General features: G+C 38.6%; 2 protein-coding genes across 4 annotated transcripts; both read left to right on the plus strand.

The window, feature by feature from the left end:
* Nucleotides 1-115: 115 nt before the first annotated feature.
* Nucleotides 116-5,056, plus strand: LOC137123953 (nicotinate-nucleotide pyrophosphorylase [carboxylating]-like). 3 transcript variants are annotated; one of them, XM_067498415.1, is made up of 7 exons: nt 116-460; nt 2,181-2,433; nt 2,535-2,591; nt 3,057-3,310; nt 3,496-3,806; nt 4,293-4,424; nt 4,507-5,056. In XM_067498415.1, the coding sequence occupies exons 4-7, from the start codon at nt 3,058-3,060 to the stop codon at nt 4,714-4,716; spliced, it is 906 nt and encodes a 301-aa protein (XP_067354516.1). In that variant the 5' UTR covers nt 116-460; nt 2,181-2,433; nt 2,535-2,591; nt 3,057; the 3' UTR covers nt 4,717-5,056. The 3 variants fall into 3 exon arrangements, with proteins under 3 accessions (XP_067354516.1, XP_067354517.1, XP_067354519.1); XM_067498416.1 differs by lacking the exon at nt 2,181-2,433; XM_067498418.1 differs by lacking the exons at nt 116-460; nt 2,181-2,433 and adding an exon at nt 483-1,628.
* A 2,219-nt stretch (nt 5,057-7,275) lies between these two features.
* On the plus strand, nt 7,276-24,681 carry LOC137123951 (integrin alpha-M-like). Its single transcript, XM_067498411.1, has 31 exons — nt 7,276-7,428; nt 10,428-10,545; nt 11,188-11,279; nt 11,372-11,454; nt 11,549-11,663; nt 11,775-11,905; nt 11,991-12,133; nt 12,342-12,492; nt 12,715-12,850; nt 12,954-13,027; nt 13,122-13,239; nt 13,407-13,549; nt 14,034-14,180; nt 14,274-14,471; nt 16,242-16,372; nt 16,976-17,133; nt 17,228-17,394; nt 17,916-18,032; nt 18,206-18,276; nt 18,362-18,503; nt 19,506-19,604; nt 19,732-19,811; nt 19,901-19,981; nt 20,162-20,237; nt 21,229-21,336; nt 21,429-21,461; nt 21,565-21,690; nt 21,774-21,878; nt 21,971-22,027; nt 22,131-22,241; nt 22,374-24,681. The coding sequence occupies exons 1-31, from the start codon at nt 7,380-7,382 to the stop codon at nt 22,572-22,574; spliced, it is 3,561 nt and encodes a 1,186-aa protein (XP_067354512.1). The 5' UTR covers nt 7,276-7,379; the 3' UTR covers nt 22,575-24,681.
* The last annotated feature ends 1,108 nt before the right edge of the window (nt 24,682-25,789 follow it).

Below are 25,789 nucleotides of genomic sequence, written 5' to 3' on the forward strand. Positions count from 1 at the left end.
GGCCTTTGCGCAGACGGCAGGTCGCTGCACTTTACGTCATCCAGAAACCTGGGAGTAAGGACAGGGTTTGGGTACTTGGTGAGCATGATAAACCTCTACTCCACCTGCCTTAAACTTTGGGAGGAAAGGCTGAACTAGTTTTTTTTTTTTTTCTGTGGGGTGGAATTGGGGAGGAGGTCCATCTTAGACAAGTCCAAGTTAAGAGTTGACAGGATACAGGGATTGACATGCTGCAAAAGGTCCCCGGCTGGATTTGAACACGGGAAGTTCCGCTTGTGAGGCTTTAACCACCGGGTTACCAGTGCTCTAATGGCAGCGTGACGTCACCACCGCTGTCTTGTCCACTCCTGAGGGGAAACGCTTGTGCATATACAGTGACCATTTTAACTTCCTGCCATTGTTCAAAAACTTCATTCAGCCTTCTATTCTGTGGACATCGATAGTGAAAGGCGCCTAAAACGTGAGCATAATAGGTGGATTAGCATGACTTCCTTATAAAGTAGTCTTTGCGAGGATTTTTAGCCAAAGTTGTAACCAGTGGCTTTATTGTTATTTCAGTCGTAAACCCTTCAAAAAGTTTTCAAGTCTGTCTTAAAACAACAATTATACTTTTGTATATTTAACCAGTTTAACAAAGAGAAAATTTTTACTTGATTTACCTAATTCGGTTCAAATCTAATAAAATGGCTTATGGCTTGTCCGTTGTTTTATTTATTTAGTTTTTTGTGCTGGGTGCCCTCCCATTTTGTCTGGGCCATGCTTGATGGGGTAGGTTTTGAACCTGTGGCATAATGAATCTTGAACAAATGCTCTGCCACTGAGCCACCAGACCCCCAGTATTAACTACAAATCACACCACCAAAGCATTGCTGTTTGAAAAGGAGGAATGAACACAACAAGTCCTGTTTTAATGGTACTAGTGTCACCTAACTATAGAGAAGAAGGACTTGAAAAATGTAAACTGACCTTTAACTGATCTTTTAATAAGATGAAAACTTGTAAGGCCAGGAAACATATCCTTAGGTGATGAATCACTACTTGCTTAGAATTTACTTTAATAACGTCAGTAGTTTAAACTCTGACTCTTTAATGACTCATGTGATTTGAATCCTGATCAGTGTATTTCATAATTGAAGGATTATCATAATAATGCCTTTAGCCTGCAGCTGGGAACATTTAAGACCTCTTGGCTCCAAACAATCTGCAGCTTTTGTCAATGTGGTCAAAGGTCACCTGTGGGTCTTCCTCGTGAACGTAACAGCTAAAAAAAACCCTAACTTGCTGATTGAGGAAGATAAACACCAGTCAGAGATCTATTGCACAACTAGACAACCCAAAAGCTCAATTTTTATAAAGAAGCAAATAGTTAATAATAAAATAATTAGGTAGTTGTAACTTAAAAAAAACAACAACAATGGATGGTGCCCCATTAGCAAATCGTGTTAGGATGTGAGGGAAATCTATGTAAAGTTTTACATTTGAAGATATTGAGAGCATGTTTGTGGCAGCATGGCAGTCGATGATAGCACTGCTGCCACACAGTTAGAAGGTCCCCAGTTCAAACCTGTGTCCCAGCTGCAGCTTTTCTTTGTGGATGTTCTCCCAACTCTTCCATGGGTTTCATCCAGGTGCCCCGCTTTCCTCCCACAGTCCAAAGACTGTGTTAGGTTAATTGGTGACTCTAAATTGCCCGTAGGTTTGAATGGTTGTCTGTCTGTATGAGTCTGTTTGTATTGGCACTGAGGTAGACTGGAGACCTGTCCAAGGTGTACCCCACCTGTCGCTCGGACAGGCCCCAGCCCCCAGTGGTTATAGATAATGGTTGGGTGTTAACCGAGTTAAAGAGCATGTTTTTGCAAGTTCCTCTTGTTTTCTTCCTCATATTGTGACAGCAAGGTGGCTGATGATCAGATGATCATAGATGACAATAACCTAGACACATAGTGCACATCATTTTCTTTAAAATTGAAATTTGTAATTACTTGCTCTTAAACAGTATATGTGGTGGGATTCCTCCCAGTTTCAAGGTTTCTGAAGTCACCACATTATGTTTAAAAAGCGGCAGTGTAATACAGTCAAAGTAATGATAGTGTGAGCTTGCTGCAGGATGAGTTGTTGTTGTTGCTGCTTTTTGTGATTTTCAGAGTTATTGCTGTCATAACTTTCCTGTTTGTGGTTAGCACACTGCAGATGTCCACCACGCCTGTTAGGGCTGTGGGCCCCAAAATATCCTGATGATATCTGGTGTAAAGTCAGTTTTAAAAGGTATGCAGACCCAGTGCCACAGATGAAAAGCATTACACATATTGTGTCCCACCTAAATTCAAATTACAATGCAAAAGAGTTGTATATTGTCATTTATTATGCACCGTCTGGGAGTTGTGTTCTCAAATATGGACGCTGGCCCATCAGCCTGGGTTAAAACAATCAATGGTAAGCCCACAGTGCTAACTCAAACCTAGCTTGTAAACATTCCAACTTGTACAAGAGGTCAAATTCCACATCACATGTTTCCTGCGGCTCTGTGTTCACAGTGCTACTACTGTACAGTGTGTGACCAACTCACCAAGGAGAGCCCCTTAAGTAAGAAGGTAAATATGTCATTGCCATTTATTGGTGCTATTTCAATCTTTGCCTAGAAAAGCATGAACGTGTGCTTGCATAACAGATTGTTCTGATTGTAAAAATTGTCTAAAAAGCTGTGGACTTTGTTGTAGTGTATGAACTTTTTCAGCACATTCAGTCACGTGTGCACGTTAGGCTGAAGGAATGCGTGTAGACACAGAAGTGCATGACAATTAAATATAACATTACATGTATTAGTAAGTTATTGATCGGCCATGAGCATTAACAAAAGCCTACAAGTGGTAGAGAGAAGAGCAGTTTGGTTTCAAATTTTCTCATGGCGGGTGTCTCTCATCAAAGCAAGTAAACTGCCCTCAAGTAAGACACAAAGCATGTTTAACTTAATCTAACGTGATTATTTGCTTTGAGCTTCCACTGTCAATCAAATGGAACATATTTCACTTCTTTCCAATCTGCTGTAAATGTTTCAGAATGGCCCCAGCAAAACAAACGGTAGCAGACTCGATCCCCCCTCATACTTTGACAAGGCTAGCACGAGAGTGGCTGACAGAGGACACACCAAACTTTGATGCCGCAGGGGTGTGTGTGGGATCACAGGAAGTTGAGGCAAGACTGCTGTGTAAAACACCACATAGTGTTCTGGCAGGAAGTCCCTTCTTCACAGCAGTGTTTGCTGAGGTCGGCTGCTCTGTTGACTGGATTTTCCAGGAAGGAAATAAAATTGGTAGGAAATGCACCTAGCACCAAGATATTATATGTGCTAACTTTATAGGGGGACCTGAAGCGTTATTGAGTGGAAATGCCTATAATTACTCAGTGTTGAAACACAGAGTAAACACTGGACACAGGAAGTTTTATTGGGCATCATTTGATTACAGTCCTCCAGTATGTTTTGTTTAACCCCCACAGGTGCTGATGATGTCACGCTGACTGCTGTGGTGAGAGGACCAGCAAGGTGCCTACTCCTCGGGGAAAGACCTGCTCTTAACTGCCTGGCCCGAGCCTCAGGGATCGCCACCCGCTGTTCTCAGCTCCAGGCAATGGCAACCGTGGAAGGATGGCAGGGAGAGGTGGCCGGCACACGGAAGACCACCCCGGGCTTCCGTCTGGTGGAGAAGTACGCCATGCTGATCGGTGGCGTGTCCATGCACAGACAGGATTTGAGTGGAATGGTGATGCTGAAAGACAACCACGTCTGGGCGTCAGGCAGCATAAAAGAGGTAGGCGGCTGCACCACATTTTAGCAGCACAAGTGCTGAAATGATGGTGACTGCGATTCATTAAAAAGCATGAGACTTTCCACGCCATTTAGATGGTGTGCTACTTTTAGAATGTTTTATATGGAGGCAAATAAAAGCCAAAACAACAGCACAACAGGCTTAAATTACTGTATCTTAATAAGATTCCAATTGCATAAGTACCGGATTACCTGTAAAATTATACATAACACTGAAAACATTTGTTTATAACTAGTTTATTAAATTGCACATAAGCCTTTTTACATATAACAAAAGTAATGTCAAGTCCATGTAGTTGGTGGAAGCATATGCAGAAAAAAATCGTGCAAATCTTTGTATTATGTCAGAGGTCTTCTTCCCAAGTAGGGAGGCGTATCCTGCGATCTGAGTAGTATTTTTTCATGGTAGGAACACTGTTCTTAACATGTAAATTTAAAAAAAAACAACAACGCCTTTTTCGTCACTTAGGCTGTGAAAAGTGCCCGGTCAGTGTGTGGCTTCAGCTCTAAGATTGAGGTGGAGTGCCGCTCTGTAGAGGAAGGCAGAGAGGCAGCCCAAGCAGGAGCAGACATCGTCATGTTGGACAACTTTCAGCCTCAGGTTGTTTTTTTTCTAATTTTTCATATGCTTGTTTTCCACTGGCTGAAATAAAATGACGCAACTCGATATCTCTCGCCTACAGGAGCTCCGTGTTGCAGCTTGTGCATTAAAGGAGGAGTTTCCAACTTTACTGATTGAAGCCAGTGGAGGGGTGACTCCTGAGAACTTATCTATGTTTTTCTCAACACATGTGGACATTATTTCTCTGGGCTGCATAACACAAGGCTGCCCAGTTGTGGACTTTTCTCTAAAGGTTCAAACTTCTGGTTGCTTACTCAAGCATCAACGCTGACACCACACTGACGCCAGAAAGATTGTGTTTTGATAAGCAAAAGGGATTTTTTTGCTGCTAACTTATTTCCCAGAACAACTCAAGTTGCAATGACCTATATATCTACTAAAGAAATAATTAACAGCCTGTTTTCCTACTGTATCATCACCCATGTGGTTAGAAAGAAGAAACAAAGGAGAATTGAAACAAGACAATCCCAGAACATACATATCTGCTGTAGCCTAAAAGACAACCACTTTCAATTCTTGAAATATCGAAAACTGCTTTTCCAAATAAGAACAACAGTCCCAGGTTGAAAATACCCAACATTGATTTCACCAACTTACAGACTAAAAGGTGGGGGGAAAAAAATCATACTTAAGTTATACGTCATACGACAGCGTGCATAAATGATTCGTTTACCCTATAAATAGTTCAGACGCTTAGTTTTGCCACATAGAGACTTTAGTTTCACTTACCTTTTTTGATCTCTGGTGAAGTTTTTTATGTGTCAATTCAGTTGAATTTGAATTTGTAAGAATTGGTAGTGTACAGTTTTGATGGAACTTAAAGTGGTTTAAAACAGTGATCTTGAACTCTTCCATTAATTACTGTACAGTTTGCAATAATTATCATAATCAGTTTTATTTAAAATAAAGTTTTTTTCAGTAATTACTTTTACATTTGTACTTTACATAAAATTAAGAAAATGTGCTTAATACTAATACCTAAGTAAAAGATCTGAAGTGGTAGTTGTATTGAAGAATTCTTTGGGCAAATACTTGCACTTTTACTTGAGTATAGAGTCTGTGTACTTCTACCACCTCTGCACACAGTGCATCACATGTCGCTGTGTATGGGGCTGTGTTGCTGCTGACTTTTTAAAGCCATGCTGACCCTTGTCCTCCATAACAATATAAATATCACTAGTGTTAAGGCAGAAGTTAAAATCAATTGTACTTTGAAAACAATAAACAACTTCTGACACATAAGGAAATCAGCTTATGCCAAACAAATCAACAAAATACATCATCTGGGATCCAAGAAATCAGGCAAAAGCAGCTTGTCCAAAAGTCCAAGTCCCAAAACAAAAGAGGTCAATAGGAAATAAACACAACTTTGAATACTGGCCAGACTGCAAACCATAAACCTATGGTTTGTAGTCTGTATAGCAAATGTACAGCAGAGTTGTCACACCTGTAGCTGAAAATATACTGAAGGGAATACAAGGGAAGTGGATACAGGTGAGTAAGGGGTGTGGCAAACTCCAGGTGAACTAGCGGGTTTTAGAACATGTGTGACAGGGCAGAGGATCACATTCAGTAAACCCACCTACCAAAAATAATTGAGCCATGGCAGGAATTGTGTCATATACTTACTTTTACTGAAGTAAAGGAGAAGAGATGAGTTGTACTTTTAATGCAGTATCATTCTTTGCAGTGGTGTAAAATATAGCCGCATACTTTACTTAAAGTACTACCACACTATAACTCACTCAGTTCTGTGTTTGAAATACTATGTTAATTTAATCTGGGAGATGTAAAGTATCACACATTAAGGTACTCAATGCAGAAAATTCACTATATTTTTTGTTTTTTTACATTATTATTTTCTATGTAATTTTGTAAAGCATGACTATACAGTTTTAGGTAAGACAGTTTTTTTTTCATACATTTTCATTCGTAAGGGCATCAAGTACTACATCTTTGTCAAAACTGTTTTGGGTCTGGCAAGGTTTAGGTGACTGCATCTGCATCATTGATAACTGTTACTACTGACTATTTTCTCAACTCAATGATTGATTCAGTGTTTTATAACTGTTGTGAATATAGTGAGAAATTTCCTTTACAATGTTTCAATTAAATTTCCACAAACATTTTTTTTGGTCCAGCCACAAATATTAAAATGATTTGTCATGCTACATTATGCACAGAAAAATACTGTGGACTGGAATATAATTCCTGTTGGTCCATGGTACAACACATATTTAACATATATCATAGTACAAGTGAATAGAATAAAATTACAGTAGAGTGAGGTCAAAATTTAATATGATTATCAAATATAAACAGAAAAAGATTGAAAGAGTGGATAAGAAACAAAAGTTTACTGCTACAGACGGTAATGTAATGTCAGTGTTATCGAATGAAAGTTAATCTATTTACATTTTAAAGTGTGAAATATAAGAAAAACCCTTCTTGTTTAATGTAATTTCTGAGATGGTATGAGATGTATTGCAGCACAGTGGTGTTGCAAATTCCTGCAAGTTTCCTATTATAACCACAGCTGTTTGTATTTACCGTGCATAAATGACTTTGTGCTATTATACTGTACACATGATGTGCAGGTTGCTAAAAGAATTCAAGACGAGGTTCACTTACATTCAAACCCAGGAGCAGAGCGGGCTCATTCTTTAATAACCATTAGTTTTTTTACTCAACAATATTATTTTTATTCGTAAAAAAAAAAAAAAAAAAAGGAAATTTTATGACGTATTGGAGAATTCAGAGAAGCATAAGTAAGAAGTAACTTTCTGCTGTGAACATTCACTGTGAGAGCAGAAGTGTCACAACCACCTGTTACGGAAACGCCCTCATTTAAAAAGTTCACAGGAAGTATTGCACAGACATATGTCTCAAGGACCAAAGGCAGCACTATCAGCGTTGAGAAGAGTAATGTGAAAGATGCAGGGGCAGCGTGGCATCTTCCTGCTTATCTACACGGTGGCTGTTGGTAAGATCTAATACTCTATCTATATGTGCGAGTGTGTGTGTGTGGAAGGTGGAAACTTGGAAGTGATTTTGAGACCAGAGATCCATCAGAGATGTTACAAATAACAAAAATTGCTATAATTTTTTAAACCCTATAATGTAAATTCTTTTATTTGAATCTTGCTTATTTTATAATTGTGATGATCAATGTTTAGTTTGTAAGTTTGTGAGATTTAAGCCACTTAGGTCTTAGGTAAAGAAACTTTACTGAGAGCAGACGCCCAGGAAATCTATTGAGATGAGCTTGGATACGGGTTTGACCACAAACTGAAGCTAGCGACAATCTGAACAATGAATGCAGCCTTATGTTAAGACAGTAATCCTAACACATTTCACTGAATCTTTCTTTTCTGCAAGTGAAACTGTGCTAAGAGAGATGGAGAGGTTCTGCGGATTATCCAGAGTAACTAGGAAACCACGTTGAAACAAACAAACAAAGTTTTTTGAGCAGTACTAGAACAATTTGATTTTTCCTGTGTGGTGGAAAAAGTGGATATATGTTATGATATTTCTAAAACGTATAGTTAATGTAACTTTTACAAATACATTTCGCATGACTCTAATTTATTGTAATTTCATTAGCAGATTGAAAATTATATGCTTACGCTGCCTTACATTACTTATTGTAGATTTAAACACAGGAGACGTGTGCAATTTCACAGCCAGATTCTCTTGGCAAAAAAAGACCATGTTGTTTTTGTGATAACGGTGAATCAGCCCCGAGCACATGATGTACAGTGGCTGAGAGAGCTGGTCACACTGAAGCAAAAGCTTTTTGTTCCCTTGGGTGTGGCACAAATGTCTGTCCCATCCCTGTTTGTCCCCCACATGAACGTAGGGACTGTAAAGGTGATCAAAAAAATCCGGTGGTCCAACAACAAAGTCCACTTCCAGAAGTCGTTGTATGATGAACATTGTATGATGAACATTGAACATTTATGTAATTCCACGTTACACCATTGCCATTCCACAGTACACGTCCACTAATAATACCGCAAACACGTTTCTCAAAGTAAAATTGAAGAACCTGTCTCCCAGATCAGAAACACTCACTTCTCGTAGTCAGTTCCTTTGCTCCAGTTCATGTCTCTTATGTGGTCTCTGTTCCCTCCAATAGCCAAACTGAACTGACTCTCTTGTAACAGAGATGTTATGCATTGTTTCCTTGACAAGGGGTTAAACAAATTTAAAAGATATACTACCAAGGCAAACATCAACGGACAACATGACAGACATCATTAATGTAATTATTAGTACACTTACACATAAGCTTCTTAATCTAACTAACCTCACAATATGAAAGACAGAGGAAATCGTGGTTTGCTCATACAGAGACCAACCTTCACTCTCCTCTAGGTTCCGTTTTGTTCTTTTCCAGTTTCTGAGGCATATTTTTGGTTCCGTTGCTGCTAAAAGCTTCAGTGGTTTTGTCAACAAGCAACATAAGCAAAAAAATAAATGAAGAAATAGGGACAAACACAGAAAAAAAAGGTAACTTCTTTGGCAACGCCCTCATCTCATAGAATAACGCAAATGTATGAAAACCATAAAACACAAAATCCCTCCAAGTAACAATAAAGTGATGAAATGATGTTCACTAGAATTATTTGCTGCGCTGTAAGTCAGTTGTAGTGTTGCCATTTTTGTTTCTGTGGTAATTCTGTGTGTGTGTGTGTGTGTGTGTGTGCGTGTGTGTGTCTGACAGAAGTGCTTTTTAAGGCTTGTATTTCTGAGGCATTGGGTTTGCTACTTGCAATAATATACATTTTCTAAGCCTTTGATTAGCTGTGTTCTCAGACATGAATGGCACAAGTCTACACAATGCACTTCAGCAGTTCAGTAATGGGAAAAGCAATTTGAAAATTAGGTAATGCTACTGTCGGTGGCAGGGGCAGATACACACAACAGCTAGGGTTGTACCTGCCCACACGTTTTCAGTTCCTAAAACTGTAAAGCTGCAGTGAGGCTGTTGAACCTTGGCCCAGCTGAACCCGTGTGTTTTATACCGTCCACTACTGCTGTACACCTGTGATATTAAACTTTATAGATTTATAGAGAAATTAAATAATCGAGGAGCCGACCTTCAAAAACTGCTATACTCTGCCACATTGACGAAACCACTATGCAAACATTTCTAGGGCCACCACTAAAAAAAAACGAAGAACGCTTTGAGAAATTTGCTCTTTTTGTTTTAGCTGCGATTCTTATTTTAAATGTCAGTGTCTCTTTATGGGTCTTGTGGAGAATTGCTGCACATTTTATAAAGCCTATTGTCCTAGACAATAGGAGAGTGAAGGTTGGTCTCTGTATGAGCCAACCAGGATTTCCTCTATTTTTCTTTATAGCGTGAGCTTAGTTAGATTAAGAAGCTTATGTATAAGTGTACTAATAATTTCATTAATGGTGTCTATCATGTTGTCCGTTGATGTTTGCCTTCGTAGCCTCCGTGATGTCACCATACTTTGTGTAGGTTGGGGCCGATGACTACAAGCATCTGGGGCCGAGATGTTACCAGATCATTGTAGGCCACTTCTTAGCTAATGGCTTTAGGCTGTGTTAGCTGAGTCTCCTGGTAGTGTGGCAGTGTGATGCTGGTAATGACGCTGGTAATGAACATACAGTATAAAGGCAGGTTTTAGGAAGTGAATATATAAATATGCACATGTTATTACTACATTACCAGGAAGCTGAAAGAAATTTACTCGAGAATTAATTTGGACGCTAGCTCATTTTCTGGTTTTGAACAGTTTTTGTAATAACATCCGAAAATATGAGTAAGTGAGTTGTGCAAAACCTAAACCAAATGTAGTAAATCAAAAGCCTTAATTATCCTAAAACAACAGTGTAGTGGTAAATGGACCATCTTCAAAACATCAAATAATTTCTAAAAAAAGTAGTTATTTGTGATTTGTGGTGATCGGACTACATGGTGATTGTTTTTTTGTTTTTTTCAAACTGCAGCCATCCACGTTTCTTTGTCTTTCAACATTGAAATAACAAACCCCCGCGTCTATAATGGTGAAAAAGAAGATTTCTTTGGATACAAAGTGCATCAGTTCAACTCTGGCGCAAAAAAAGGGTAAGTTTGCATGTGCAACTACTTGCTTCAGTTACTTTTAGCTATTGCTGTGACTGCTACTCATGAAAGTTTTACACATTAACAAGTTCTTGTGAAGAGCAAGTATGTGGTTTATCACTTTGAACGATTTTGCACCTCATCTTCCTGTCTTCACACAAAGATCACTCTACCACCCTGCTTAAGACAGATAAAGTATTTTTTCTATGTTAAAACTGTATAGTTCGTGTAAACAAACCTTCCGCCCCCACCCCTCTTAAGATGAAGCTTCTTTAAGTTTATTTAAGTTTGTTTACCTATACAGTAGTACAGTAATACAGTAGTAGTACACAAACTATACAGTTTAGTATAGTACTGTATAGTACAGGTAGAGCAGTTGTCCACCAATCCCAAGTGTCCTTGAGCAAGACACTGAACCACATCTTAGTTGCTCCCGGTGAGTGTTGGCCAGCTGCATAGCAGCTCCCCCATTGGTGTATGAATGTGTGTGTGATTGTGAGTGTGAATGAGTGAATAAGAAGCAGTGTAAAGCGCTTCGAGTGCCAATAGGTAGAAAAGCGCTATGTAAGTGCAGACTATTTACCATTTACCATTTAAACCAGAAAGGATGTTTACTGTTCTTATGTTTGTGATTTCCATGCACAGAATAATTGTCACTGCACCTCTGCATCAAAATGGAACTGGTGCAGTATGCAAATATAGCCAAAACCAACCGGAGCAGTGTGTCAGCCCGACAGGTATATACATGTCCTGATTGAAACACATATCACACATTAATTACACATCATACAGAAACCTTTATCAAATAATCGAAATGTGTCTATTGTAGATCTTTCTCTCAGAAACAAAATCATTCCGGTCAAGCACTTCGGCCTGACCATAGCTGCACGTTCCAACAGCGCCCAGTTCACTGTATGTAAACCGGACAGATCAAAACGCTTAATACGTAATAAAACAAATGAATATGATGAAGTAATTGTCCTTTGCCGTTTATGTTCTGGTTTAGGTTTGCACTCCGAGTATCGCCCATGAATGTTATGAGAACTCCTATCTGAACAGTGCTTGTTACAACATGACAGATGATTTTCAGCTGGTCCCACCGTTCACACCTGCTTTCCAAGGTAAAAGGAAATTTAGAGAGTGTAACATGCTCCAACCCTGTGGTTAGAAAATCCTGTTCTTCATTTCTTTTGTCTTGACCCCATTTTTAAATGTTCACATTTTTTTTCCAGAATGTACAAAAAAGACAGTGGACCTTATCTTTCTATTTGATGGATCAGGGAGTATGACTGAAGCAGAATTCAACAAAAATAAAGATTTTATTGTGGATATAATCAACAGTCTTAAGAACTCATCAATTAAGGTCACTGTAACATCAAATCATTCATAGCACTTCTTTAAACAAATACACATAAAACATCACTGTATTATATTATCTGCTCTTTCAGTTTGCAGCAGTTCAGTTCTCCACAGACTATAAAAAAGTTTTTGACTTCAATGACTATGAAGCTGGTACTTCTATTGATAAACTTATGGCAGAACCCCACATGAAGGGTCTCACCAACACACACAAAGCGCTCACATTTGTATTGTAAGTTCAATTATGTTACTCATACAATTCTCAAATTATTTAACAGCATAATGCAACCAATCACAGCTGTTACCACGAGTGGGGGGATGGGGGGACCATTCAATAACAACTGGCACAGTACTACAAAGTAGAATTCTGAGCATTTTATTTATTAAAGTAATGTTTTTTTATCATGTATCATATCATACTACTTTTACATTTGTTTCAGAGACCACCTCTTTGAAAGTCGGGGTGCAGGTGCTTCTCCTGATGCAACCAAAGTTCTGGTGATCATTACAGATGGAGATCCCAGTGATTTAGACAGACGTAACATTGTTCAAAGATATGACGAAAAGAACATAATTCGCTTTGTCATTGGGGTAAGATGTGGTTTTATATGACTCATTTGTCTAATTTATACAATACATAAATATTATTAAATGTATTCAAGTTAAAATAATCCAGCATAAAAGGTTCATTGATTCTTAAATTAAAGCTGCAACAGTCAAGGTTGAACTGAGTTCATCACTGTTAGTTTTGTTTAGAAATCTGTCCTCAAACTTGGATGAACCTCATCATTTTAAGCAAAGTTGTGGTTTCAGGTCAAAGTTGCTACAATGGAAAAATTTAAAACCATTTCTTCACAACCGACTGAAAAATACGCCTTCAAAATTGAGAACTATGATGGACTCACAGGAATACTGGAAAACTTTCAAAAAAAAATCTTCACAATGGAAGGTGATTCTTTTTTCCCCCTTGTTAATCAATAATGTTACAGAAAGGAATTTTATCTTCCCGATGTGTCGTTTTAGTAGTAATATGAATAAGTAATGTCTTTAAGGCTCTAAAGCGGCTCGAGCAGGGAACTGGACTAATGAAATGTCTCAGAGTGGATTCAGTGCTGTCTTCCACAAGGTGAGTGAAACACCGACTTTTAGTGTTAACTAATCCTGGAAGAACAGCTTATGCTAGAACATCCTCTTGGCCCTAAGTACACTTTTGTTTACAGGATACCTTGATCCTGGGTTCAGTGGGCTCAAACAGCTGGCGCGGCTCTCTCCGAGAGATCCAAGGCAGTAAAGAAACCGAAATTGATGATCCAGACATTGAGAAAGACTCCTACATGGGTAAATTCATTTCTCTCCACTGCTTTGTTTCAATGATAATTCATCTGGCTTGACGCATATGTCAGTAAATTTTATCCAATAGTTTCCTATTTACTTCATTGTATTGTTGTCATCTGAATGTAGTTCAGTTGATTATGTCAAACAATATTTTACTGATATCGTTGCAGGATACTCTGTTTCTGTTGGAGAGAAGAATAACATTCCCTTGTATTTTGCGGGTGCACCAAGATTTGAGCATATAGGACAGGTCATACTTTTCATCTACAAAAGCATGAAATGGACCACGGTGCAGAGACTAAATGGGACTCAGGTTGGTAACCATTTTTAGGAAGTGTTATTTTTTTAAATGTGATTTATCTTGAAATGCAAGATGGAAAAACTCAATAATTTGTTTGTGAAGACCACAAGTCTGTTCAAGAGGCAGGTTTATGTTTAAGTTTGATATATTTCTAGATATAAACCAAAAACATTTAACTGTTGAAAATCTCTCTCTGTATAATTCAGGTTTTATGTGTTCAGGTCATTCAGGCCCTGATTGTGGTTTTGCCTGGAAGTAATCAGACTTTTCTTTGATAACATCTACTGAATTACATTTGATTTAATTTACTGTAGAAATGCATTAAAAGCTGCAAGTTGTATCTGATTAAAATATGATTGCAGAAAAGAAAACCAAAGTACTTAATTGCAGATACATTTACACTGAAGAAGAATTCTGGAAAGCACAATAAATGAGCATTCTAACTTTAATTTTTTTTTAAATTAAATAAAAACATTTCTATGCTACACAATTTCAGATTGGCTCCTACTTTGGTGCAGAGTTGTGCTCTGTAGACATTGATTCCAATGGTAACACTGATTTCCTGCTGGTGGGAGTGCCACTGTTTTACATGCCTCAGGAGAAGACAGAAGGCCAGATCTTCGTTTACAGACTAACTGATGAGGTGAGGACTGTGAGCCAATCCCAGATCCAGTGTGACAGCATCTGAGCTTCCGTTGGGTTACTGAAAGAAAATCAATGTTCTAATTTTTAACAGATGCAACTGGAAATTGAACTGAACGTGACAGCACCAGCCATGGGTAGATTTGGCACCACAATTGCCAGCCTTGCAGATCTGAATGGAGATGGACTCCGAGACGTTGCTGTTGGAGCCCCCCTTGAAGATGATAGCAGGGGTGCTGTGTACATCTACCTGGGTGACAGAAACAAAGGGATACGCAACTATTTCAGCCAGGTGAGATTGAAAATGGTTTATACTATATATTTGGTTTCACACATGTGAGACACATTTTCGAGATCCTTCGAGTCAGAAACATCATCAGGGAAGAAACTCTTCTAGATTTCAGTGTGGGAAGAAGTTTAAATAGTACAATCAATTAGAATGTAGCTGCATGCTGCACACACGGGCTCACGAACAGACTATGGACATTTGCATTGTGACATATATTTCCTCCGGACAAAATCCGGATAATGTCAGGATTCCACTGCATGTGTGGAAGGAATTCGAGAGAGAAAGGTGTATTTACCATCAGCCACCTCCTCAACATAGATACACAGTGAGAACATTGGGATGTCATTCAACCCTCACTAGACTAAGTGGAAGAATCCTCAGAAGACACTTCACTCCATAAACCATAAATGGACATGCAAGATGCTTGCCTGACCCAGCAGCAGCTATTTTCTATTTCTTGCCCAAAGACAATTCAACACTTGCCAAAGGACACTATAGCCAATAGGAACCAGGAGTCTAACCGCTGGCTCTGTGGTTCCTAGATTACTGCTGTACCAACTGAGCTAGAGGCACATCTGAGAAATAGAATCCAGCAGAATAAACTGGATGTTTATCAGTATAAACTGATTAATAATTCATTTTATTTCTAAAGCACTTTATCTTTGTTGAAAAATCTCAAAGTGCTAGTAATCACTTAATGGACCAGAGAGAAGACCACACTAAACTCCCTAAACAAACAGTAAGTACCCATGGAAATGGCAGGCATCTAAGAGAGGGTCTCAAGGATAACACCAGGCCCTGACATGATTCATGCCCACTGACTAAAGAAGATGGCCCCAAGCCATGATGTGCTTAGGGAACACCTCAGGCACCAGAAACCCCAGTAAGAAGAAGAGGAGGAGCAGACCATCATGACGAAGAAACGCCCGGAGGGTCTTATCATGGCAGCACAGAAACAGGCTCTAAGTACAAGATCAATAGAGGCCAGGGTCTGCTTTACCAGGCAGGACTCTAGGTGCAGGCTACAGCATGGTACAAGATGCTACCAGGCAGGGCAAACATGGAATACCATAACCAAGTGGCTGGCATATTTTACAGAAACATCTGTGCCAGGTACAGGTTGGAAGACCCAAGGTCAAAGTGGGATACACCTCCAAAGGTGTTCAAGGGTGATCATGCTAGGATCCTGTGGGACTTCCAGATACAGACTGAAAAACCGGTAATGGCCAACCAACCGGGAATAGTAGTGTTAGACAAAGAAAAGAAGAAGGCTGTAGTGAAAGATTTAGCAATCTCAAGTTACAGCAACATCAGCAAGAAGGAAGATGACAAACTTGAGAAATGCTGTGATCACCCACAGCGGTGAGTGTGGAGATTATTTTACGTGCCGAAGGCTGTTAAACAAATTAATTTCCATTTGAATTTTAGTGCTTTAATGGACCCCCAAAGATTACATTTTGACCCATTCAGAAACATTCATGTTTCTCTGTCACTTTCTTTGTGACTCATAAATTATTCTACAGTCCTAAATACCCAAAATGTCATTTGCTCCCTAATTTGCCTTATATGACTTAGGGGACCGTGAGAATTTTATCAGGATATTTTTGGTATTTAACTTTCAAATACTTTATGTCTGTCACTATGTTTATAGTGTTCCAATAATCACCATAAACCTGTGCTGTAACTTTTATCTAGACCACAGCTCTAATAAATACTTTTTAATATGTTTACAAATCATGCGCCGTTTCAGTTGCCGACGCTTTATTGTTCCAGAGAATCGTGGGAGAGAAAATTGAACCTGGACTGAGATTCTTTGGGCAGGCTATTGATGGGGACATCGACCTTGAGGATGACGGACTCCCAGACATCGTAATAGGGTCACAGGGCAAAGTTGTTGTCTTAAGGTATGGATAATCAACTTATGAATACGGGATATATATATTTGTGCACAAATTGCTAACCACTAATTTTCAAAAATACAGAAGTAGGGGTTTACAATTTAACCTACCAGGTTTCCGCTGGTTCAGCTGTTGAGTCCCCACACGAGTCTTTTAAAAGTCCACAATCTATACTAAATATCCATCCATCCATCATCTGTATCTAACAGTGCTTCTCATATTCAGGGTCTCAGGGGGCTTGAGCCTATTGCAGCCTATTATGAAAAATAAATAATAAAAGTTAAAATTAGATTTTTCCACAATATCTGCCATATCTTCTACAGTTTGAAAATCTAAGAAAACCACCAGTGACATCTGTGTTTTCAACTAACCAGGTATAAGGAGAGAACAATCAATCACCATCCCTACGATATTAAAGTGGTTTCTACTCACACTAATTCACCTGTAAGCTTTGCCACAACATAATGAGGAGTGAAATTGTAGGCTAGTAAATTTTACGCTTTCATCATGTATTACATCTTGTGTACCACCATTTCCATAAGGTCATGTCAATAAGGTCAATACGTAATGATTAATTTTTTTCACTTTGGACAACTGTTTTTTTCTTAGGTCGAGGCCCGTCTTTAATGTCACAGCACGTCTGACTTTCCAGCCTGGCGAGATAAGCATTGAGCATTTTAAATGCCTGGGCACAGCAAATGACATTTTCCACATGCTTAATTTAACAACCTGCTTTGAAATGGTAGAAACAACGAGGAGCAAAGCGGGTAGGGGCCAGAACAAATAATTTATTGATCGAAAGCTGCTACTTCTGCTCTCCCTGGTAATGCATTATATTAATCATGCTGTATTTCTGTGCAGGGCCAGAGAATGCTGGACTGAACATCTCATACACGCTTTCTATCGATCCAATGCGACAAATATATCGAGGTTTCTTAAGTCAAAATGATAAAAAAGCCAGGAACCTTACTGTTGCCTATGAGCTGAGGCAGAGGGAAACTTGTTTCAACTACTCCATCTACATGCCAGTATGAAGAATAATATACAATTTTACACTCCACTCCTTAAATATAAGAACAGCTATGTGTTTATTAATAATTATCATCAAATTCTTAAAACCTCTACTAGTTATTTTCTAGAGTTCCAAACAACATTTGCCGTGTGGCGTAAGGGGTTCTTGAAGCTACATAATCGATATTTTTCTCAATTTTGTGTTCATAATTCACTTTAACAGCTTCTTAACTTTCAAGTTTAAATTATTATTATGATCCATGGTTGTTTTTAAATGTAAGGTTAAACGTATACCACTACAAAGTTTGTGTAGGGAGGAAGTCAGGTGGTCTTATTTGGGGGAGGAGGCTGCGTAATTCACACATTCATTTATTATACTGTTCTTTTCTGTTTCTTTTAACTATCACTTCGTAACCTATTGTTTATTATTGATGTGATTTCCATATAGGCCTCTGTTTTGTTGTCTGCACATGTCTCTGTGCTGTACAGACGTGCAGTTTGAAATAACAGTCAGAGGACTTTTCTGTTTTTCTTGCAGGAATGTGTGAAAGACACGTTATCACCACTCTGCTTCAAATTACTCTTCTCCCAAGCTGACAGTAATACTGAAAGTGGCGTCCTGAGTGTAGACAGCAAGAGGCAAGCAGTTGTTGAGGTACGTACAAAAGTCTGCAGGTAACCACATGAGTTTGCATTACCCATTTCCTGTTATCATGTGCCCCTCGTGTAAACTTCGAAAAAAACACATTTTCCAAAAGATCGTTCTAGATTATTTCTCTGTTCTGTATTTTCAAATATTACGTAAATGTTTTTTTTTTTTTTTTACAGATTCCCTTTGAAAAGCAGTGTTCAAACAATAACACCTGTATAGCTGATCTTGTGGTGGACTTAAACGTCACGTACGTATATTTGACAAACAGAACAACTGTAAAATAATATAATATTAAGAGTAACAAACGAGCAGGAGTACTCTGTTTCTCTTAGGTCCTCAGAATTATTGGTGGCGGAAGATAAGTTTCTCGAAATGTTCATCAAACTGTCCAATCCTGGCGATGACTCGTACAACACCAGCCTTACAATGCATTATCCTCCCGGCCTGTCCTTCTCTATGATGACTCTTGAAGAGGTGAGAAAAAAATATGTGATAAAGTACTTCAAGTAATTTCTCGGTATTGGTGAGCACTGCCACCTCAAAGCTACATGTAGAAGGTCACTGGTTCAAATCTACCCACCAGCTGCAGCCTGTCAGTGTGGAATTTGTACGTTCTCCCCATACTTGCGTGGGTTCCCTCTGGGTACTCCAGTTTCCTGAGACGCAATAAACATAGCATTAAGAAGCCGGAGTAGTCAGGTATCTGGTTTCATCATACGTTTGAGATTTCTGTGTCTCTGACTTTCCCCCTAAAAATGAAACCCCGAAGATCTCTTGTGCCCTGAGGACTGAAGGTGAACATAAACCTAAATTTAGATGTAATCTGTAACTTAAGCAACACACATGGCACTTTAATAATGTGTTGACCAGTTCATTACATCACAGACCGACACTTTGTTAATCTTCGTTCCTGCCGAAAATAAATAAAATATAATAAATGGTCATACATGATTGCTAAGCCTAATTCCTCAAAAATCAGTGCACTGAATACTGTTTTTAGTATCTGCATGTAAATATGTGAAGCTATTTGTATATACACTGGCCATCGCATTAAAAGTTGCAATACAAATGATCTATTATCCTACAAATACTTTATAACAGTTAGCAGAAACTGACTGTTATTAGTAGAAATCTGTTTTAAACTGCCTCTGAAAACACATCATTGTTACAATGCTTTGCTTCGCACGTTTACTCCACTATTTTGCTGTGCCACTAAAAGGAAACAGAGCACAAATGTTTCAGAGGATATAAAAGCCACACAGGATGTGTCGGTTGTCAGAGATGTGAATTCTTTGAATCAAAACATCAAACTCTTAGAACCATAGTCGCATAAAATCACACTCACTTTACACTTTATCTTAGCAACAGTATGTCAAAGTGCAGTCAAAGTCATCATAGCATTGAAGTCAAATCAAAAGTTTGTATTCTACATGGTGTCAGCTCATAATAATTTCAAGGCTTTTTTTCTAAAAACAGAAGAGTAGACCAGTCTCTCACACCTGTCATGATCTTGAAGGAGTACTCGACAAAACTGTCTGTAGTGTCAGCCTTCCTGTGTATCGCAGCAAATCCCACGTGAGTCATTGCACACAAGACGCCCAGAGAACAGAAATATGTGAGGTTTCACAACTGATGAACTTTGACTAACCATATGACTAACATTTGACATTTACATTTTTTATTGTCTTTTTAATATCAATAGGCAATATTTAAAACTTCGTTCCGCATTGACCCTGAATATAAGTGGAACAACACAATCTCAATGACCGTTGTTGGAAACAGGTAAAGGCCTTTGTACACAGTCCAACAAAGTCAGACATATCATTAAATATGTTACTTTTAATAATCAAAATGTTTCTTTCCATCTTCAGTGATAATGCCAACTCCAGCACTAACAGTTTTATGACCAAAACCATTCCAGTAAGATTTGAAATGAAACTGGCAGTAACATTGTAAGTGACACTATTCACATAAATATTGTTTTATAACTTTAGTTCCTATACAGTATGTGCCCAGCAGCTTTAATTCATTTGATTTTAAAACTAAAGTGATTATTAATATTTTTTACTCAGTCATCAGTTACATTATCCCAGTGTTACAGTGTTATTTTAACAAGCTTGTCATCTTATCAGGAAGGACGACACCATCAACTATCTGAACTTCACATCTGAAGGGTTTGCTCCTAAAAAACTACACATTACATATCAGGTGAGGTAGCAAATTATTATTTTAGGAGCAACCACCAGGTTCCACTACAACAAAACTGCTGATCCTTAAAGTTTGAATTTTTGGTCTCTTACCTAGTTTTGGTTAAATGATTCGATTGTGTAAAGTTTTACTTTTCTAAAACAAAACATAAAGTTTATCTCAGGCTCTGAATCATTTGCAACACTTACAACCTACTGTAAAAAAAAAAAAAAACATTTATTAAAAGTAGAATTTATTTTATCTTGACTTCATTTAATGTTTTCCTTTTAAAATCTTGTGCAATAATGTTATCCTGTGGATAAATACTATTTATTTGAAGACACATCAGATGACCCCAATTGTTAGAAACAGTTGCCTGCTCACACATGTGGGGTGACTGTGGCGCAGGAAGGTAGAGCGGTTGTCCACCAACCTCACAGTTGTTGGTTCAATCCCCGGCTCCTCTGGTCACATGTCAAAGTTGAGCAAGACACTGAACCCCAACTTAGTTGCTCCCGGTGAGTGTTGGCCAGCTGCATAGCAGCTCCCCCATCGGTGTATGAATGTGTGTGTGATTGTGAGTGTGAATGGGTAAATGAGAAGCAGTGTAAAGCGCTTTGAGTGCCGATAGGTAGAAAAGCACTATATAAGTGCAGAACATTTACATGGAGCCAAGCAACATTTATTTAGAGCTGTGTATCTGTATAAGTGTCGCATTCTAGCTCATTAGTATCTCTTCTTTATGCTCTGTTTTGGTCTCCATACTGAATCATCACTGTGTTTACTAACTAGTTGCTAACTTATTTGCCATAAACTAAAGAAATAACCCATAACATGCTACTTAGTGATCAGTGGATTAAGTTGCTTTTTTGGTGAAACCAAGCTAATTATGAGAAGGTTCCTATGCTAAGCTATGCTAACTGACCAAGTTGTGAAAAGCATCGTGACGTTTGGCAGAAAATTGGACAAACTTTTCCTTGACAATGGATCTACTGTCTCTGCCTATTCATAGATAGCAAATCTCGGTGTGAATGCCTTTCCGGTAAATGTGTCCCTGATCTTCCCGACTGAATTGGACTATAACTTTGAGATGAAGAACTATCAAGTCTTGGTCGAGCAGGTAATTTAGTGAATAAATATTTATGCTTCTGCTGTGTACAAAATGCGAATGCTTAATACTTAGCAATAACATTTTTATTTTTACTTTTTAAGAACAAAACTCACTGCAGTAACATCCAACCTTCAGTAAGTAAAACACGTGGAGTATAAACAATATATAATATCTAATCTGAACATACCAGGAAGGAAATTGTATAAGCCTTTAAAAAAAACTGTTGCTGTGTTTTAGCCCTGCTCCACAGACAATCACAGCAAAATGATTACGTGTGACACTGTAACTCTGGACAAAGAATCAGTCACTGAGTTTAAATTGGCCGGAGATGTACAATTTAGGGACCTCGGAGAGCGTGCAGCGGTATGTAGTAACAACACACACATGCCACTGAAAAGGGTGTATGCATCACTAATCATCACAAGTAACGCACACTTATTTTGCAGAATCTCGCCTTTCTCAAACGATATACTGGGGAAGATGGAAAGGTTAAATTTAAAAGCTTCATAAGTATAAACTATGACAAGAATCGATTTGTGCTGGATTCTCAGGTACGTTGAAGCTGACCCCAGCAATGCAATCTCAGAGATGTTGTTTGGGTTTCTTGTCTGAATACCTCATTCATCACATTTATTTACTACAGATAAAGGAAAAGTCTAATGACATGTGCCTGGGAGAAGAAAGTCTGACAAAGAAATGGGTACATTCAGTCTACACAATAACAACTGAACCAAAAAGAAATTTAGATCCTCAATTATAAGCTTAAGATCCACTTTTAACACTGGTATTGTCTTTGCCAACAGAGTGAAGTTCGAGTTGACTTCATAATTGAAGCGGACCGACAGCTGATCATTTTAACTGGAGTTTTACTGGGACTGTTGATTCTGATCATCATCACAATCATCATGTTTAAGGTGAGAGAGCATTTCCAGGTTGAAGAGTTTCCATCCTCCGTCATATTCAGAGCTGTTGCTTGTAACCGAATAAAAAACATTTAAGTTGTGCTTTTAGCATTTTGTCTAATGATTTGTTTTATCTGCCATAAGTTGGGCTGTTTTAAGAGGAGAAAGCTTCCTGATGACGAAGAGCATTCTGCTGCCTATCCTGATGAGCCCGCTCCTGCACCTGTGCCCACCCAAGAGAAGGTCAGTCAGTCAAAAACTGAGGAACCTTCAGAGAACAAGATACTTCTTGATGATGCAAATGGCAAGGCCAAATCGACCGATTCATTGGATTTAGAAGAATAAACTTCACCTGTCAACACGTGCACCACTAACTGCTCTACGCACTACGTGTTGACATAATGAGCGCCACTATTAAAGGAGTAGCTCAGCATTTTTTAAATAGGCTTATTCACTTTCTTGCTGAGAGTTAGATGGTAAATGGTAAATAGTCGCTTCTATAGCGCTTTTTATCCAAAGAGCTTTACAATGTAGCTTCCCATTCACCCATTCACTTACACACTCACACACCGATGGTGGTGGCTGCCATGCTGCCATGCAAGGTGCTCACCTGACCCACCGGGAGCAACTTGGGGTTCAGTGTCTTGCCCAAGGACATTTCGACTTGTAGCCGGGAGCGGGGATTGAACCACTGACCCTGTGGTCAACTGCCTTACCAACTGAGCTACAGCCGTGAGATTGATCCCACCTCTGTCTGTGGACTGGAAAGAAGGGGAACAGCTCCAAAACTCAATAAGTAACTTGTTACACGTATACATTTTTTAATTAAAATAATTAAAATTCATGCTTTGGTCTATCATGGAGTTTATGGACCAGGCTTTGCAGAATAGTCCATTCAAAATATTTAGGGGAGCTTAGTGGTCTCATACTGTAGCTCTAACCTCAAATAGGAAGAAAAAAAACATACTTGATTTAGTAAAGTCCATAATTTTTCAGCTGCATGCTTCAGCAGTGCTTTCCTCACAGAGATGGCTATCTATTGAACTATTGAACTTTGGTCACGTGATGACAAGGAGGTATCACAGGCCTAAAGAGCAGTAACCACTGGAAAAGAAAAGTGGTTTTGTTAATTCATACCATGCAATATCTCTGGGGAGCACTACACCATTTATTGAACATCAGAAACAATAACTCTGTGAACACGGTCAAAACGTCGACTGGGAAAACATCAAGTTTTTGGACTAAAAGTCAATGGATGACTGCGAAAAGATCAAGAACAAGATCAAGAGTCCACTGACATCTCTAAGGTTCAGTTCCTGCATTGCATCTGTATCAGTCATGTAATAACAGACCAGATGTGTTTGTAGATAAAGGTAGCATTGACCAATGACTGCAGTCACATGCACTTAAGTAACCGGGTTACGCAGAGAAATCATTTTCTTCTTGTAATCATGGGAAAGTGTACAAGCAAATCCACATACACATGCAGCCGAATACTAACCTGATATGTCTTCCACCTCTGACTCTTACTTTTGTAAAGCCTGTAACCTGGTTACTTAAGTTCATGTAAACACACTTATTGTCTTTGTCATTCCAATAGTATCTCCTAGCTCTTTAACATAACTAGCATGTATCCTAGTATGATCCATCTGTAGTAATGCATGTACCCTGTAATGTACTGTAACATGTATATTCAAACACAGATATTTATTGTGCAAGTAGTTCTAATATCTAAAAAGTGTATGTGTATTTTTTATTATAGTTATTTAAGTGAATGGCTACAGTGGCCCTGAGAACTCGTGGCACTGCAATGCGAGAAAACACAAGCAAATTTATAAAAAATAAAACAAAACTTCATTTGACAAAACAGACGCCGCAAACGTTTCTTTATTTGGTTGCGTTGTGGCTTTTGCAGCGCGTTTCTTGTTTTTCTATTTGTACGTGTTTTCTCAATTAGCTGTTCCTTGAGCCCTCAGGGCCACCATAGAATGCAGTTGATGCATTTCTTATTGCCCGAAGCACTGACAGAAACAGATATGAGACATCAGATTTCAAGGGTTTAACATTAAGTTTGAAAGTCTGTTATCTGTATTAGTCGAAGGATCCTTGCCAAACTGTCATGAGAGTCATAAAGTAGGCACAATAAATCCCAAATGGATGAGATTAAATGAGTTAAGTGAAGGGGAAATGTAGGTAACAGTGGAAGGCAACATCTTTTTTGAAAAGAATTTGAACATTTTATGTCTTCCACTTAATATTTTATAGATCCTGTTTGAATTAAGACAGTTTGATTACTTTTTCTATAAAATAACTAAACACACAAACGTACACATTTACAGTATATGTAGGATTTTTTTTTAATGTGATGTAATAACATTCTGTGCTGTGCTGGTTTTTACCAAATAAAAACACCTGTATCTTTATACTTGCAATAAACACATTTGAAAACCTGTGTAGAGTCTAGAAAAGTGCATTTTAAGCATCTCTTCAGTTTAGCACAAAATTGCACAGCAGACAAAAAGTGATCAAAATTAAACTAAAGGGACTAACAGATATAAAGAAGCCTTTTAGTTATTTTTGATGTTTGTCAGCTTTTTTTTTTTTTTCATTGTTATACAACAGTTAGTTCCGACTAAGCAATTTGATTGGATAAGAAGCCTCCATGAGTGCTGTTAGCTCAAAGGGTAGATCATCAGGTTGGGATGCACGAGGGTGCAGGATCAAATCCCCCCACCAGCTGTAGCCCCTGCCCATCCATCAAGGGCCCCCTTGGTGCCAGTCCCAAGCCCGGACAAAATGGGAGGGTTGTGGCCATTAAAAAAAAAAAACTCCTGACAAATCAGCATGTGTAACACGTTGCACTGAGGCGACCCCTGAAGGGACGAGCTGAAAGGCGTTGAGCAACAGTCAAGTACAGTTTTGTATCTATTTGTATTGCTGGAGCTAAATAACTGATTAAATAATTATTATTACTATAAATGATTAAATAGCGTTTGTGGAACAGTTGATATCTTTGGGACTCAGATCACAGCCGTGCTGAGATTCAGTACGATGTTAATTTACTGCGTGATTTTAACCTTACCATCAATAATACTGATAACAAAAGTTTCTCTTTACAAGGTTTCTTTGCAAATTCCACCTGTCCGCTACCTTCAAGCTCACTAGTGAATCAGAAATTTACTGTCACCTCTAAGAGTTTAACATGTCAACTTGATCCTTCGCCAGTTCACCTGGTTAAAGTGTGTGCACATCTACTGTTGCCCTATATTACCTGGATTATCCACTCTTCTTTGATCACTGGACTTATTCCATAACCCCTAAAACCGCTGCTATAATTCCCATACTCAGGAAACCGCGAGCTGATCCCAACAACCTTAATAACTTTCGTCCAATTTCTCACCTGCCATTTATCTCTAAGATTTTGGAAAATGTAGTTGCAGCACAGGTTTATGCTCAGTTTAATGACAATAATCTGTGAATAATTTCAGTCTGGGTTTCATCCTAAACACAGTACTGAAAGGGTCACTATTGATCTGTTAATGGCTGCTGCTGATGTACTG

The sequence above is a fragment of the Channa argus genome, chromosome 3, assembly GCF_033026475.1.
Source record: "Channa argus isolate prfri chromosome 3, Channa argus male v1.0, whole genome shotgun sequence".
NCBI lineage: Eukaryota > Metazoa > Chordata > Actinopteri > Anabantiformes > Channidae > Channa > Channa argus.

Excerpts from the sequence above, each read along its gene's own strand:
- LOC137123953 (XM_067498415.1), top strand. The coding sequence starts at position 3,058 with ATGGCCCCAGCAAAACAAACGGTAGCAGACTCGATCCCCCCTCATACT. Across the intron at positions 3,311-3,495 it reads CCAGGAAGGAAATAAAATTG|GTGCTGATGATGTCACGCTG; the intron begins GTAGGAAATGCA and ends TAACCCCCACAG. Across the intron at positions 3,807-4,292 it reads CGTCAGGCAGCATAAAAGAG|GCTGTGAAAAGTGCCCGGTC; the intron begins GTAGGCGGCTGC and ends TTCGTCACTTAG.
- LOC137123951 (XM_067498411.1), top strand. The coding sequence starts at position 7,380 with ATGCAGGGGCAGCGTGGCATCTTCCTGCTTATCTACACGGTGGCTGTT. Across the intron at positions 11,280-11,371 it reads GCAGTGTGTCAGCCCGACAG|ATCTTTCTCTCAGAAACAAA; the intron begins GTATATACATGT and ends TGTCTATTGTAG. Across the intron at positions 22,028-22,130 it reads AAAGTCTGACAAAGAAATGG|AGTGAAGTTCGAGTTGACTT; the intron begins GTACATTCAGTC and ends CTTTGCCAACAG.